General features: G+C 40.3%; 1 protein-coding gene across 2 annotated transcripts in view; it reads right to left on the bottom strand.

The window, feature by feature from the left end:
- Positions 1–12465, bottom strand: part of PREX2 (phosphatidylinositol-3,4,5-trisphosphate dependent Rac exchange factor 2) — a 170199-nt gene extending 157734 nt beyond the window's left edge. Inside the window, exons 1-2 of one of the 2 annotated variants that reach the window (XM_059861795.1) lie at positions 12303–12464; positions 12014–12217 (exon numbers count right to left, since the gene is read on the bottom strand). In XM_059861795.1, the coding sequence (XP_059717778.1) occupies positions 12014–12154 (141 nt within the window). In that variant the 5' untranslated portion in view covers positions 12155–12217; positions 12303–12464. Of the gene's footprint in view, positions 1–12013 lie in introns of both variants that reach the window. The other variant, XM_059861805.1, reaches the window with a different exon arrangement.
- Between the last annotated feature and the right edge of the window lie 1403 nt (positions 12466–13868).

Raw genomic sequence — 13868 nt, 5'->3', positions numbered from 1 at the left:
TTCAACAGAGTGTTTGCCGAGACATTTACCAGCCTTCCCCAATTTTGTCCTGGCACAGCAGACTGAAAACAAAGCATGTGTCCTTTTTGCAGTTCAAATCCTTACTATTATGAAAAGCTTCCAAGTCTACTAAATTTACATTCTGCTCTGCTTTCCTTTCGAGGATATCAGTCAGGCCAAGCTTTATTTCATCACCTATCTAAAACTATTCTAAACACAGCATAATATATCTGAGTGTTTATAAAGAGGCAACTTGAAGCATTCCCTGCTGTCAATCTGCTATTTCTAAGTGCAAATACCGAGATGTAATTGAGATGGATAGAACGGATGGTAAATTGCCTTAAAACATTTAGGAGTGAAGCACTGTGTTTCAAGAGAGATGACAGCATCTTCATACAGTAATGACAACCAGTTCTCTGTGCAGCCACAGTGGGAATTCGGATCTTCCTTGGTAAGGGTCGAAGACTACTTCAATATCTGCAGAAAACAGGAAACTTTCCTTGCCATTGTTTCGGTCTGGTCTGACTATTGTAACAGTTCAGTACAACTAAACATGGGAAAAAGTCCCTTTATTTCCTGTGAGGACAACCTTGTAGCATATGGGAAGAAATTAACACACTCGTACAGAATATAACTGCCAACTTCCAGGCATTATTCTTAATAAACAGGATCTCATGCAGTGTCAAAGAGATAAATGAACCCTTAAGTAAATGAAATGTCATTGCTATCAGCTCTTCACTCTTCTGCCCCTCCCCACATAAAGAATCCTTCCGGGTATATTACAAGATATTTAAATGTGGTCTACAATCAATTAATTTTATAATTTCCATTCATTATTTTCAGTATTATTATTATTAATGGTGTTTATGTGTTGTTCTGTGTAACTGAACTACAGAACCAACATCTTAATAGAAAATGAGCCTTTCCACTTAGAGAAAACAACTGGTACAATCCTTCCACTTAATATGCCTCCGCTGTAACTCTAAGCCACAGAAAGATCTCAGCTCTGCCAAAAATATTTCCAACATTATGGAAGCAATCTTCAACTTAGCACTTTTGAAATGTTCAATCAGTCACACCCTTCTGAAAACTTGGAGGTCTCTTTTATTGATAAAAGAGATAAACTAAAGACAGCTCACATGCTGCTCTTGCCGATAAAAAAATTCTCAATTATCTCTTGATAATTATTGAAATTTCATATTTTATCATAAAAGCAAATTAGCACACAATAACCAAATTCAAAGATAATGGTATTTTCACACCTCAAGCTGACTGTATTTGAAGACGTCTAAGAAACACTGCACTTGTACTGCTCCACACTCAGAGCAAACACCCAATAACATAGTTAACTTCTGGGACCATGAGCAGCATCTAATCTGACACTGCAAAAGCCAGTGATGCCTGCCTTATTGACACACATACTACAGTGCAAGGAAACCTCATCACATACTTGCCATGTTTCAAAGGGGATTTTTGTGCAATTTTTTCTTCATTTTTAGAACTAATTTTAGTAACCCTTTCCTCTTCCTTTTCAACCTTTCCAGTGTATTTTTCCTTTACATTTCTGTGCTCTGGAAATAGGGAGGAGAAAATACAATCTCGTAACTCTTACTGTTCTTATTTATTCCTGGTTGGCTACTTAATCCTTCACTGAGACCTCCTTCTAGATCTTTCCCCATTCACACAGCAAAACAGAACTGTAAGAAAAAGCAAATGACAGCTGCAAGTCATACTTCAAGAATCTTGCCCAATCTCTAAAAATACCACTTTTGATATTTAAAGGTAAGTAAGAGGTAAAAAAAGGGCCTAAGTAAGGTGCTACCTACACACTGCAGAAAGATAAACAGAATTCTAACACCTTTCAGTCAAGAAAGATGTTATTATGACAAGTATGAGGCACTGAATTATGACAAGAAAACTCATAATTCAGTACCTCAAACATCTATTACACACATTTGGGGATGTTATTTCTTGCCCTCTGAAAACTGCAAAAAGACTTAGAACGAAACTGGCAGAAGATCAAGGATACTGACACCAGAAGAAGTCATCACAAAGGAATTTGAAAGATGATTGAAAGTTTGAAAGGGGTTTCATAAAACGAATAATTAGAGTTCCAATGAGAAAAATAGTGATGTAAGTACTTAGCACATTTTTTAGACAGGATATTTAAAATGTGCAAAAGGAATTCTTTTACGGGACATGCATTCAGAAGTTACAGATGCCAAAAAAATACACAAATACAAAAATAAAGTATTCAAACTCAAGAAATCACTTAGTTTGCAACGAGGTACTACACCTACACTCATCAGGAGAGACAGCCCCCAGTCACGAAGCACAGACTCCCTAAGTAATGCTACTACTTACTAAAAAAAACCTACTGAGTGTTGTAGTTTAACAATGGTATTCCAAAGTTTAGTGCTCCCACTGAAACCACACATCACTGACTGCTGGAGAGGAAAATTTGAGGCACAAAAGGTAAAGATCACAGGTTGAGATAAGAACAATTTACTGGAAACAGCAATGAGATAAGAAAATTAACAGTAACAGCAACATTACTAATGGCTGTAGGAATGGCACAAGAAAGAGGTGAATGATTCAGATGGAAACAGCAGTACCTGACCGCTGCCTCCACCAGGCTACCCTGACCAGAATGGACCCCTTTATCCCCAAGAGATTCCCTTTTCCCCTCTCCCGCTGATGATCTGAGATGGTACAGAATAACCTCCATGTCCTAGCCCTGCCCCCTCCTGTCTGCTGCAAAAATTAACCCTGTCCTGGCCAGAATCAGGGCAGTAGGGTAGTCCTTTTCTTAAATCTGTCACAGCAATTCACAGGTTCCTTCCAGCCCGTCTCATTTTAGGTCTTTAACACATTCTGCAAGTTCATTCTTAAGTAGCATTTTATCATACCTTTCATGAACAAAAACCAACAGACACTAGAAGGAAGGAAGCAGCTCTCATTTTAAATGTAGGGTGGCCATTCTTACACAGGCATTCTATGAATTGGGACTTATTTATTGCCTTCCTGCTTCCTATGGCTTCTGCAAAACAGCTCTCCCTCCCAGACAACAAAAAGATAAATACAAACTATTCAGCCACAAACATTTTACAAGTGACACAACACTAACTCTACAGGTGTGTGCCACTTTTTCTTCCCTCTACCTTGTCAGGCTGTGGTATCTTTTTAAGGAAAGTGGTGCTTACACGCTGCAGAGTTTCAGGTGCTGCCACATCTGTTTAAGTCTCAAATGCCTCTGTGACTCTTAGAGCAAAGACCCACACTCACACTACAGAGTCAGAGGATGTTGTCTCCAAGCATGCAATTGCATGCTATTTCTTCTAGGAATCCTGATACCTTACCCAAAGAATTTAAGGATATGGAGTAACTTAGCACATACTAAGAAATAAAATGAAGATGCACAAATTCATAGCATCCCAGACATCAATCACTCTGTCACAACATATTTGATTTAGACATAAAGAGACTGGGATTTTTAAGTCAACACGCAGGAACACATTCATCCCTCACTCTAGGAATGACTCCTTTTAAACAGTCTTAGAAAACTGAAAATTTGTTTCAGAGATCAAATTATGAAATATGGTTTTAATGTAAATTCATCATCATATTAATTGATACTGGTCACTTGCTCTAGTTATTATAATAGGCAAAAATATATTTAGAAAGTAAACATACCAATACAGATCATGTATTTAAAATTCAGGCACAAGTATCAGCTGCCACAGCAAAATGTCATTTTGAAGTGAGAATTCATATAAAACTTCCCAAGGAAGGTCAAGGATTCGATTATTTATTCTGCTTCACTCATCAAGAGATTATCAATTTGTCAAGGGGCCTGCATCATACAAATTACACTGAAATAAAGAAAGCCACCTTACTACAATGTATTACTGTTTTATCCAGTATTCACTTCAGTTCTATCTGTTTCTCCTACACATTCCCTTCATGTTCTTCAGCCTTGAACTTGAAAGCTGATCAGGGATGCCAGATGCCTCGGCAGCCAGACTGCCAAAAGCACAACGGACAATCTGGAGGTCTCATGGGGTCTAAAATAAGTGTCAACCAACCCCTAATTTCTCAGTTCTGTCTCTACAACAGGATAAACTCAACTGTGAGCAGCCTATGAGACAATCCCAGGAGCAATCAAGCTTGCACAAAATGAAGCTGGCTTTGAACAGTCGTCCTTGCAGCTTCTCAGACATTTTAAGCAGACAACCATTCTTTTAGCATCAATTATATATTAAGGGAAAGGGTTGCTTTGCTGTCAGTGGCAAACTGGGAATCAAGACATCAGATTACATTTCTGGTTCTGGCACAAACTTCCACAGGGAGCCAAAAATCAAGATCTAAGCTTCCCATTTGTAGAACTACACAGGTTTGATTTATTAATGAAAGCAATGCACTGAGACATCTCTGAATAGAAAATAGTAAAAAAGTGCCAGATTATCTGTTTCCTGAGCAAAAATAATACAGTTTAATTTTTTTAAAAAACCCAAAACTATGTATGTAAGTTTTCTCTTAAATTTTTAATAACTGCTTGCTGAACAGTACAGCCTGGCAATTTTCACTGCAATTTCAGAGTATAAAGGAAATAAAGTAGAGATGCAACCCTGAAAATTCTGTTCTCCTGAAACTGGCTGAAACTTCAAGGCAGTCAGCCTTTTTTTCTGTCATAGCAATAAATTGCAAACTGATGAGTCATGGAGGTCGGAAAGGAGGTCATCTAGCCCAACTGCTTGGACAGAGCAGTGCCAACTAGAACACGTAGTCCAGTCTTGCCAAGATGACCTTTCAACAAAATTTTTAAAAAGTCTCTGATCAACTTATCCCAGTTTTTGACCAGTTTTATTTGTAAGCTATATTTTTCCCTTTCACACTGCGTTGAAGTTCCCATCTTCCATGGCCTCTCCTTCTTCCACTGTGAACCTCTGAGAGGAGTGTGGCTGCATCGTGTCCACATCTATCCATCAGGGAGTTGTAGACAACAATAAAAATTCCACCTAACCTTCTCAAGGCAAGAGACCCCTTGCTCTCTCAGCCTCTTGGCAGCAATATGGTCCTGGCCCCGTCATACCTTGCTGGTCAGCAGCAGACTTGTGTCAGTAGGTAAAAGTATTTTCTTAATTAGGGAGCCAAAAATTTGACTCTCAGAAGCCTCACAGATGTAGAGCAGAGGGTAAAGAGTCACCTCTCTTCACCTACTGGCAACACCCTTGCTAGAACAGTCCCAGGATGTTGATTCTTTCCTGCAGTGCAAGGGTTCAGTGCTGACTCATATTGATTCCAGTTCATGTCCAGAAGTACTCCCAGAGTAAACTCCGTAAAGCTGCTTTCAAGCCCCCAGCTTGTGCAGGTGCACATGGTCATTCCAGCCCAGGAACAGGACTCTACCACTAAAACACATCACCCAGCCCCAGATTCAGACACCTCTTGAACACCTCCAGGAGTGGTGACTCCACTTTGCTATCTTCATTCTTGCTTTCCTCCGGAGTAGCCAATCCCACACCAACCCACATGTTCACCAAAGACAGCAATAACCCTGCTCAATCCCAAACAGAAAGCTGAAACAATACACACAGAGTTGAGTCCTAAAGCAAAAAGAGATAAAATTTCTGAAAAAGATTATGCATGAGTATGTGAGTACCAGAAGTTCTTCAAGACACTTGCATAAAAAGATAAAGTCTAAAATAAAATTCATTACCTTGCTCAAGCCTGTATTTCATTAATGGGTAATCCAATTCCTTTCCAAACAGGGACATTTACTTTGCTTAAAGATACATGGTTATAGCCTTCTACAGATCGGCAAATCATTCCAACCAGTATCTTAGGTAAACTACAGCCTGTTTGGATTTATTTTGGCCAAAGGACAGTTCCTTTTGGTTTCCAATATAATGAACTTTTCATTTCTCACAGGTTGTAATACTGTTACAATGACTTCAGCTTTGTCTAATGGACAAAATTACTCTTCATGCTAACCTTACCAAATACAAACCAACCTTGGGATACCTGGTTTTAAAGCACAGTGTTCATAAAATTGTGACCAAATTTACAAGAAAAGAGGGTTTACAAATACATCTCCATAAATATTTGAAATCACTGCAAACAGCGTACTATTCAACGGCATTAGGCTGCACAGAATAACTTAAACCTGGACATTTTGATGGATGGTGCCCACCAAGTAGCCTCTCCTAAATTAGCAATTCACACTACAAATTTGTGAAATACATGTGTCAGGAGAATCAGGACTGAGCTGTAAGGCAGAGCAAAGAAATAACTGGAACATTGCAAATATTATTTATAAATACAGATAAATCATGAAGGTGTACAACACTTCTAAGCATATTATAGTCTTCAAAATATTATGTCTTAATCTACAATAAGTCTTAAGAAGAGATAAGTTTCTTAAATGCTATGGAACAAAGATTTCTCCTTTCAGTATTCTAAACTTTTCACTGAACAGCTCAACAAACCACCTTTCTTCCTAAAGAAGAGTTTTTCACAATACAATCTAAGTGCATCTGAGAGCAGTAAGAGGAAATACATTGAAAAGTTTGAAACATTTGTCATTGTCTAGCATAAATCCCTCCAATTCCACACAAGATAAGCTATGTACTCGAAAATTCTTCAGAAAAAATTCTGCTTTTTGCCATTGTCCTACATTGCATGAATTCTGCGCTCACCTAGTAAAGACACACATGAAGAAGAGAAAAAAAAAAAAAAACTTTCTTGCTAATCCACTCCATCAAGCAGAGTGTTCAACCTTGGGGCAGGTGTTACAAAGAAATAAACAACTTTTAAGCAGTTACCCATACTCTGATAAGGACCACAGGTGGTGCCATGGATATAGACAAGCAAAGTCAAAAATAGAATGCCACACTCACATTTTTTGTTAACACTTCAGCAAGTTAAAAACAGAAATTGGAAGTGAATGGAAAAGATATTGACTTTCTATGGTAATTGTGTTTGCACTTCCTTTTGACTTTTTATGATGAAGTAGCCATAGAATGTTGTTTTTCTTTTCCTGAAGAGAAAGGAAATCACACAACCTTATCAAAAAATGCAGCCAGCTAAAACCCTTCCCTTCCATTCATTTAAATCCCTTGTATAAAATATAAATGCAATTATGAAAAGCACTATGAAGCCACTAATCATCACTGTAATTGAGATATACATATAACATATTCAGTGAGTGGGACTAGATGATCCTTATGGGACCCTTCCAATTTAAGCTATTCTGTGATATATGCACACATGCACACAAAAACAACACACACGGTCACACTGTTTTGGTATCAATCCACAGGCATAAAAGATCATTTGTAAGTTGTTCTTTTTTGTGGAAAGCCCAACATCTAACTTTATTATATAGCATAACTATTTGAGTAGCTTTCATCCAGGACATAAATCCTCTATTGCTAGCCAGGGTTAGTAACACTGAATTTGACTATAAAGGTTACCTGAAGTCTCAGTTACTGTAATCACTTCTCCAAATAATTAGTCTGCTCAAAAATCAGAGAAATATTTATGGAGCCAAGAGACAGGGAACGTTCAGCAGGGGAACACAGAAGCCGAGGAGTCTACACAGTCACTGAAAAGGCTGTGCAACAAACCTTATAAACAATATCTCTTTATACCAATTGAAAAGCAAGGACTCAGCTTCCCTTAACAGGGTACATTTAAAGAAAACTAACCATTTTTTCACTTTAGGGCAAGCAGAAGATAGTACAGCAGGTTGTAATAAAATCAAACTGATACTTGAGAGTTAACTGGCAGAAACATATATATTCACTGAGAGACTCTGTAAACCATACTGTAGTCTACATAATAAACTGGCTTTGTTTTTTCCCCCAGCTGCTTCGAGATCTAACTAGCCACCCCAGCTGAGGCCATGGGGAAGGCTTTCAGGAGTGCCAACATCTGCTTCCATTCCCATCAACGTCAAATTTGTCAGAACACAAAACTGTGCCAGAGAAACAACCTCTGCCATAGGAAATTAAACTCTACTTCCATGGATATCCCCTGAAGTACCAAGTGTAGCAGATCAATTACATTTCCAATTTCTATTCTAAAATAAAGTTTCTTTCCAAAAAACACACATGTACATTTTATATGTGTATATGCAAATATGTACACGCATCCTAAAATTTTTTATGGCCTGGTTTACCTTAGTGGCCAGTCAACTAGTGTAAATCACAAATATAAAAAACCTAAGTCTTATATCAGCTAATAAGGTGACAAATTAAACTAGCCACTTTTTAGCAACTCTTCACTATTAAATACCTTTTAATGTCTCATCAACTTCTGCCCACAGTTTTACTGGTCTCTTTACTACTGCTATGTTGAGGATTCAAGTAAGCACCCTGATTACACACTACATGAAACTTCACATGAAAACACTCAGCAAATTACAAAAAAATCCCAACTGTTTTCTTAAAACACTCATTAAAAAATCCTATGTTCCCCAGCATAAAATCACAGACCAATGAATCTTAGAAAAGTTTATGCAGTTTTGCCCTAGTTAGCTAGTCACAGAATAGAATTGTTAATGTTGGAAAAGACCTCCAAGATCACCAGGTTGAACCAGTAACCCAGCACTGCCATGTTGTCCACTTAACCACGTCCCCAGGTGCCACATCTGCACATTTTTTGAACACCTCCAGGGATGGTGATCCCACTACTTCCCTGGGCAGCCTATTCCAATGCCTGAACACCCACTCAGTGAATCAATTTCTCCTCATATCCAATCCACGCCTCCCCTAGCGTAGCCTGGGGCCATTTCCTCTTGTCCTGGCACTTGTCAGCTGGGGAAAAAAGACTGATTCTTACCTCACTACAGCTTCCTTTCCTTGTGATTGAAGGGCAACATAGGAAATTTTCCTTATGTTTACACAGATCACAGTAAATATAGACATTTGGTCAGTTGCTATAAAGAATGAAGGAGATATTGATAATGTCACAACTTTTTAAAAGCATCTTTACCATAAGTACTCAAGATAATTATTAATTATTCAGTCACACAGTTGGATGACATGGAATTATTTTAGACAGCACAAATATTCACCAAGTGTTGCTTTCTGTCCCTTCCAGAAAGTGCATTTTTATAAGATTTTCCTCTATTTTTGCAAGTAAAGCTTCTTTTTCAATGGAAAGCAAAGATTTTGCCACAGGAAAGTGGTATGATCACCAGGAAGAACATCCAGAAGCAAAAAAAGTCCAATTGCTAATTTAGCCAATAAAGTATCAATTGTTCATAACAGAAACTTAATATTGTAGCTTAGTAAAAATAAAAACTTCTGTCTACAGATATAGTTTTAAAAGGTCTTCTAGTGTCTTAAGAAAATTCTTCCATCACTTGTTACTTTTAAGAAATGCTAGAAGGAACAAAAACTCTGGTATTTCAATGACACTCTAAACGTTATAATGAAATGTCTGAAGAAAAAGTATAAGCATTTACTCATAATTTCCTGTGCATGCCTCCTCCCTCCAACACTGCTGCAACTACTGGGTGACTTAAGTTTATCCACCTCACATATGTTTACATATCCCACTGCAAGTGGCCCAAAATTGTTATTGCTCTGTTATTGCTCACTGAAATCTCAACACTACTACAGTTTATTACTGGAATATTCAGGGGATACAAAAGAATAATATTAATACAACCAGACCTTTTCACTTAGATTTGTTTTGTGAAGAGTGCAGATGTAAAACAATATACTGTATTTGCACAGCATAAAGCCAAAAAAAGAAGAGGTGAATGAATTCACATGGGAACGACTACTCAGCTACTTCTATCTAATAAAGTTACAAGTATATCAAATCTTCTGCTTTGCACCTTACAGTGTTACAGACTTTTGACAGAACATACAAGCCAAGCTACTTCTCACTTCACTGATAAGTGGAGGATGAGCAATCATAGAGTAGGAGGGGGGGAAAAGACTTTAAATAATCAACCAGAAATCTGTTCTAAACAATACTCTTTAATTACAACATAAACAAAAAAAAAAAACCCTAAATAAATCTAGCATATAGTAGGTATGTTTCCAGTGTAGGGAAACCAGCAAAGTATTTCCCATGTTGACACAGACCATCAAGTCACTTCCTCCTTATAACCCCTTCACTCTCTAGCCATGCACGGGGTTTTTTTCATTTATCTAAGTGAATACCCTATTTCCTATTAACTACACTGAAAACTGCAGGTACTCTGACCAAACTCTAAGGGAGACTACAACTGGCTCCAGCATCTCAGTCATAAAGGAAACGTGGTTTCCCCCACAATGAGCTCCACTGACGACACTGAGATGACCTGGAAGCCCAGCTGTTAACTCTGGCTGGAACATAAACCCCTCACTCAGTGACGGGTTTGATGGCTCACATAAAATTACTGTGATGGTCTCCATACTGGCCCTAGTCCAGTGGCCCTCACAAATCCACCACCACAGGTGATCTCAACAGCAGTCCCAGCAGGTAGACCAATGGAAAGCTCAGAGGTTGCTTCCTCAAACAAAACTGAGGTACAATTAGAACATGTGACATTTCTCTGTGAAGGATTTACATCTCTGAACAGTCACTTGAACCCTCTCCACAATCATTAATGAATCTGAAAAGTTGATGTAGAACCAGGTATTTAACACCAACCCTTCTCCTTTTCTCTCCATGATTTAGTTAGATCATTTTGATCCAAAAGACTTATTACTGAATACACTGCCTGGGTAGAACTTGAAGCACTTACAGATTCTGATCCTTGGGAAAACTTGAGCACTTACTGCTTGAACTAAAATATCTTATGTTTAAAACCTTAGAATTCAAAATTAAAGATATTACAAACTCTTCAAATTTGCTGAAATCCAAGACTCTGGCATACACCAAATTTGTGGGTTAAGGCAAAAGATGGAAGAACATTGCCCTAGAATAGTTTTTTTTTTTAAGTAGGTAAAACCTGACCATTAAATGGAAGCAAGTAAAATAATCGCACAGCCTCTTTTTCAAACATACATCCTAAACTTAAAAAAAACCCAACTCAACACATTGGACCATTTACCATTTTTCATGGTGCTGCTGAGGATAAACATATGGAGAAAATAAGCTACTCTGTAGATCTTATTTCACTCCAATGTCTGCGCTTTTATTCTCCCTGTCACAGCCAACTTAAGAATTTCCTCTTTCATGGTAATAAGCAGAAAGTCCACAATTCTCAAGGCAGCAAAGCAGGAAGTTTGCAGTTGGAAGGATTTCCCCTCTTCCATGGGACAGGAGGAGAGAAATGTATGATGGGGCTACTGTGAATACTTTTGCAATCCAAAGCAGCTGATTTGAACATATTTATCACAGAGCCCTAAAGTGATGCTACCAAGATCAGGCACAAATGAAACACTGGCCACATCCGTTGTGCAATAATTTGTCCCTCTGGCTTTTTGAGTGAGAACTCCTGCCTTTCTGACTAGGGTATTACCCGGCACCAACAATCCTATCAACAGTGATAGTCAAATGTAGAAGGAAGCTCAAACTGTCACGACACAGCTCAGCAGAACGCAGTACCTTCCCAGCTGACCCTGTATCACAAGACGGGAGTGAATGCCACATGTGGCTTTAATGCCAAGCAGCTGCTGCACACCAGCACCCCCTCTGTCCTGCTCCCTCCCCCCTGCACCGCTGGGTTTCCAAGACTGTCGCAAGTAGTGGAATACCCTACGGCACCCTAAAATGAACACAAGCCTCCTCACCCCTTAGTTTTGGGGGAGCCCAAACCCATCACCCCATCCGCTTCCACGCCGGGAGATGGAAGGATCATCAGTGCCAAAGCGCGGCCGGGGGATGGGGGGGCGAGGCGGGGAGGGAGGAACGCACGACCTCTCTTCGGCTATCTCAAAACCTGTTACCCTCCCTCCCTTTTAGGCAAAAGCTGCGGGTAAAACCCTTTCCCGGCCGGCAGTCCCGGCTGGGGCGCTCCCGCCTGCCCCGCGCAGCTGCGGAGCGGCCGCGGGCCCCCGGCGCTCACCGACACCAGGAACTCCAGCGTGCCCACGTAGTCCCGCTCCGTCTTGAGCAGCTCGTTGAGGACGCACACGCGTAAGCGAAGCTGCTTCTCCAAGTCCTTCCCGCTCTCCCCCTTGCCTTCCCCCTTGCTTTCTTCTGTCATGGTGCGGCGAGGAGGATCGGTGCTCCCAGCCCGGCGCCTTCCCCCGAGCGCCCCGGCGCTGCGCTGCGGACAAGGACAACAAAAGACCCCGCCAAGTTACACAGCGGGGCCGCGCTCCGGCCGCTCCCCAGCCGCAGCCCCCGCTCACCCCGCTCCGCGGCCGCCCGAGGTCCGGAGGCGACGAGCCACCCCAGAGCGCGCTCCTTTCCCGTCAGGAAGGGGACACAGCCCGGAGGAAACGAGCGGTCACTGGTTCCCAGCTCGCCCTGCTAGCTGAGAGGTTGGAAAGCCTCCGCAGCGGCAGAGACTTGGACATTAATCAAAAGCTTTGTATCCATGTGACTCCAACCCCTTCCCCCCCTTCGCTAAATCTCAGGAAAAAGGAAAGGAAACAACTTCGGGGAGGATTGCGTGCCAGCAGCTGCCTGTTTCACACACAAGCTGCGATCTCCAGTTTGAGGCTAATTGGAGTCCTCCAACAACAGAGTAAAAGAATTATAAAAATGTCCCAGCAAGCTGGCTGGCCGGGGAATCGGCAGTTGTTTTTGTTTTGATTTTATCATCAGCAAAGAGCCATTTCAACTTCCCCTTCCACACCTTCCCACGAGATGTATATTACAGTGTGTATTATAAATACGAGCTGTGATACTCTCCCGAGCAAACATACAGAGCTAAGCGTGTGCTGAGCAGGTACAGAGAAGTTCTTTGAAAATAGTGAAGGGGTTTAGGTTGGCGGGTTGGTTTGTTTACTGAAACAAAGTGCTATAAACTCTCCAGGTTATACAGTTTTTCTATCTGCCTATCAGATTTGCATGGTACATTAAAAGGATAAAAAATAATTCAGTATTTCAAACAGCTAGCAAAAAGTTTGCTACACAGCTACTTTGGGTGAGGGGAACTGATTTCTTGAAGACTGAACTATGTCAGGACACTACCATGTGTATTTTAAGACCACTGTTGAAACCTGAAGTTTTCTCTGGCTAGCTCTTTGCTTTGTGAATGGAAAGAAAATACAGCTCTTGAAACTTACATATTCCGTATCAACTATCTTTCTAAGCCTGCAACATCCTAAAGGGACAGAATAAAATCAAAACCTGAGTAAAACTATTCTACAGCTGCAGAACAAGTTGAGGCAGTGAGAGAAGCCCTTTAGTAGGAGAGAATAAGCAAAGACATTTGTGTTCTGATAACTAGCCATCATCAGGCTGTCTGCCTCAGACATTTCTTGTGAAACAGAGGATACACTTCCCACAAGACATTTCCCAAAGAGCAGAGGAAAAAAAAAAAAAGCCTATTTCTTTGAATGTGACCTACTTCCTTGCATCCTCCCCTTCCCAAACACAAACAGCTCCTGTGCATAAAGCCAAGGCAAGGGGCAGCAGTTGCTCAGGCAAATTCTTCCATATGTATCCTGCTCAGCCATTTATGCATGTGCAGATAAGCCTGGAACTTGTCTGCTGACCTAAACATAGCTCCTTCCTCAATATGGGGCTAGTCCATTTCAAAAACAGATACTGATTTTCATGAAAATCAAAACTTCACATCTTTTAGTACCTCATGGCACTGCTAAATTTGGTTTAAATGGACTGATGGGTTGAAAAGCCAAACACAGCTCACTGAAGCCTCTTTCTTTAGAAAACCTATTTAAAATAGACAACCTGTCTGATGATTAGCTCAAAACTTTTTCACCCTCTTGCTGGGCTTCATCAGTGAG

The sequence above is a fragment of the Haemorhous mexicanus genome, chromosome 1, assembly GCF_027477595.1.
Source record: "Haemorhous mexicanus isolate bHaeMex1 chromosome 1, bHaeMex1.pri, whole genome shotgun sequence".
NCBI lineage: Eukaryota > Metazoa > Chordata > Aves > Passeriformes > Fringillidae > Haemorhous > Haemorhous mexicanus.
The sequence above is the reverse complement of the archived record's forward strand: the minus strand, read 5'-3'. Positions and strand labels throughout refer to the sequence as shown.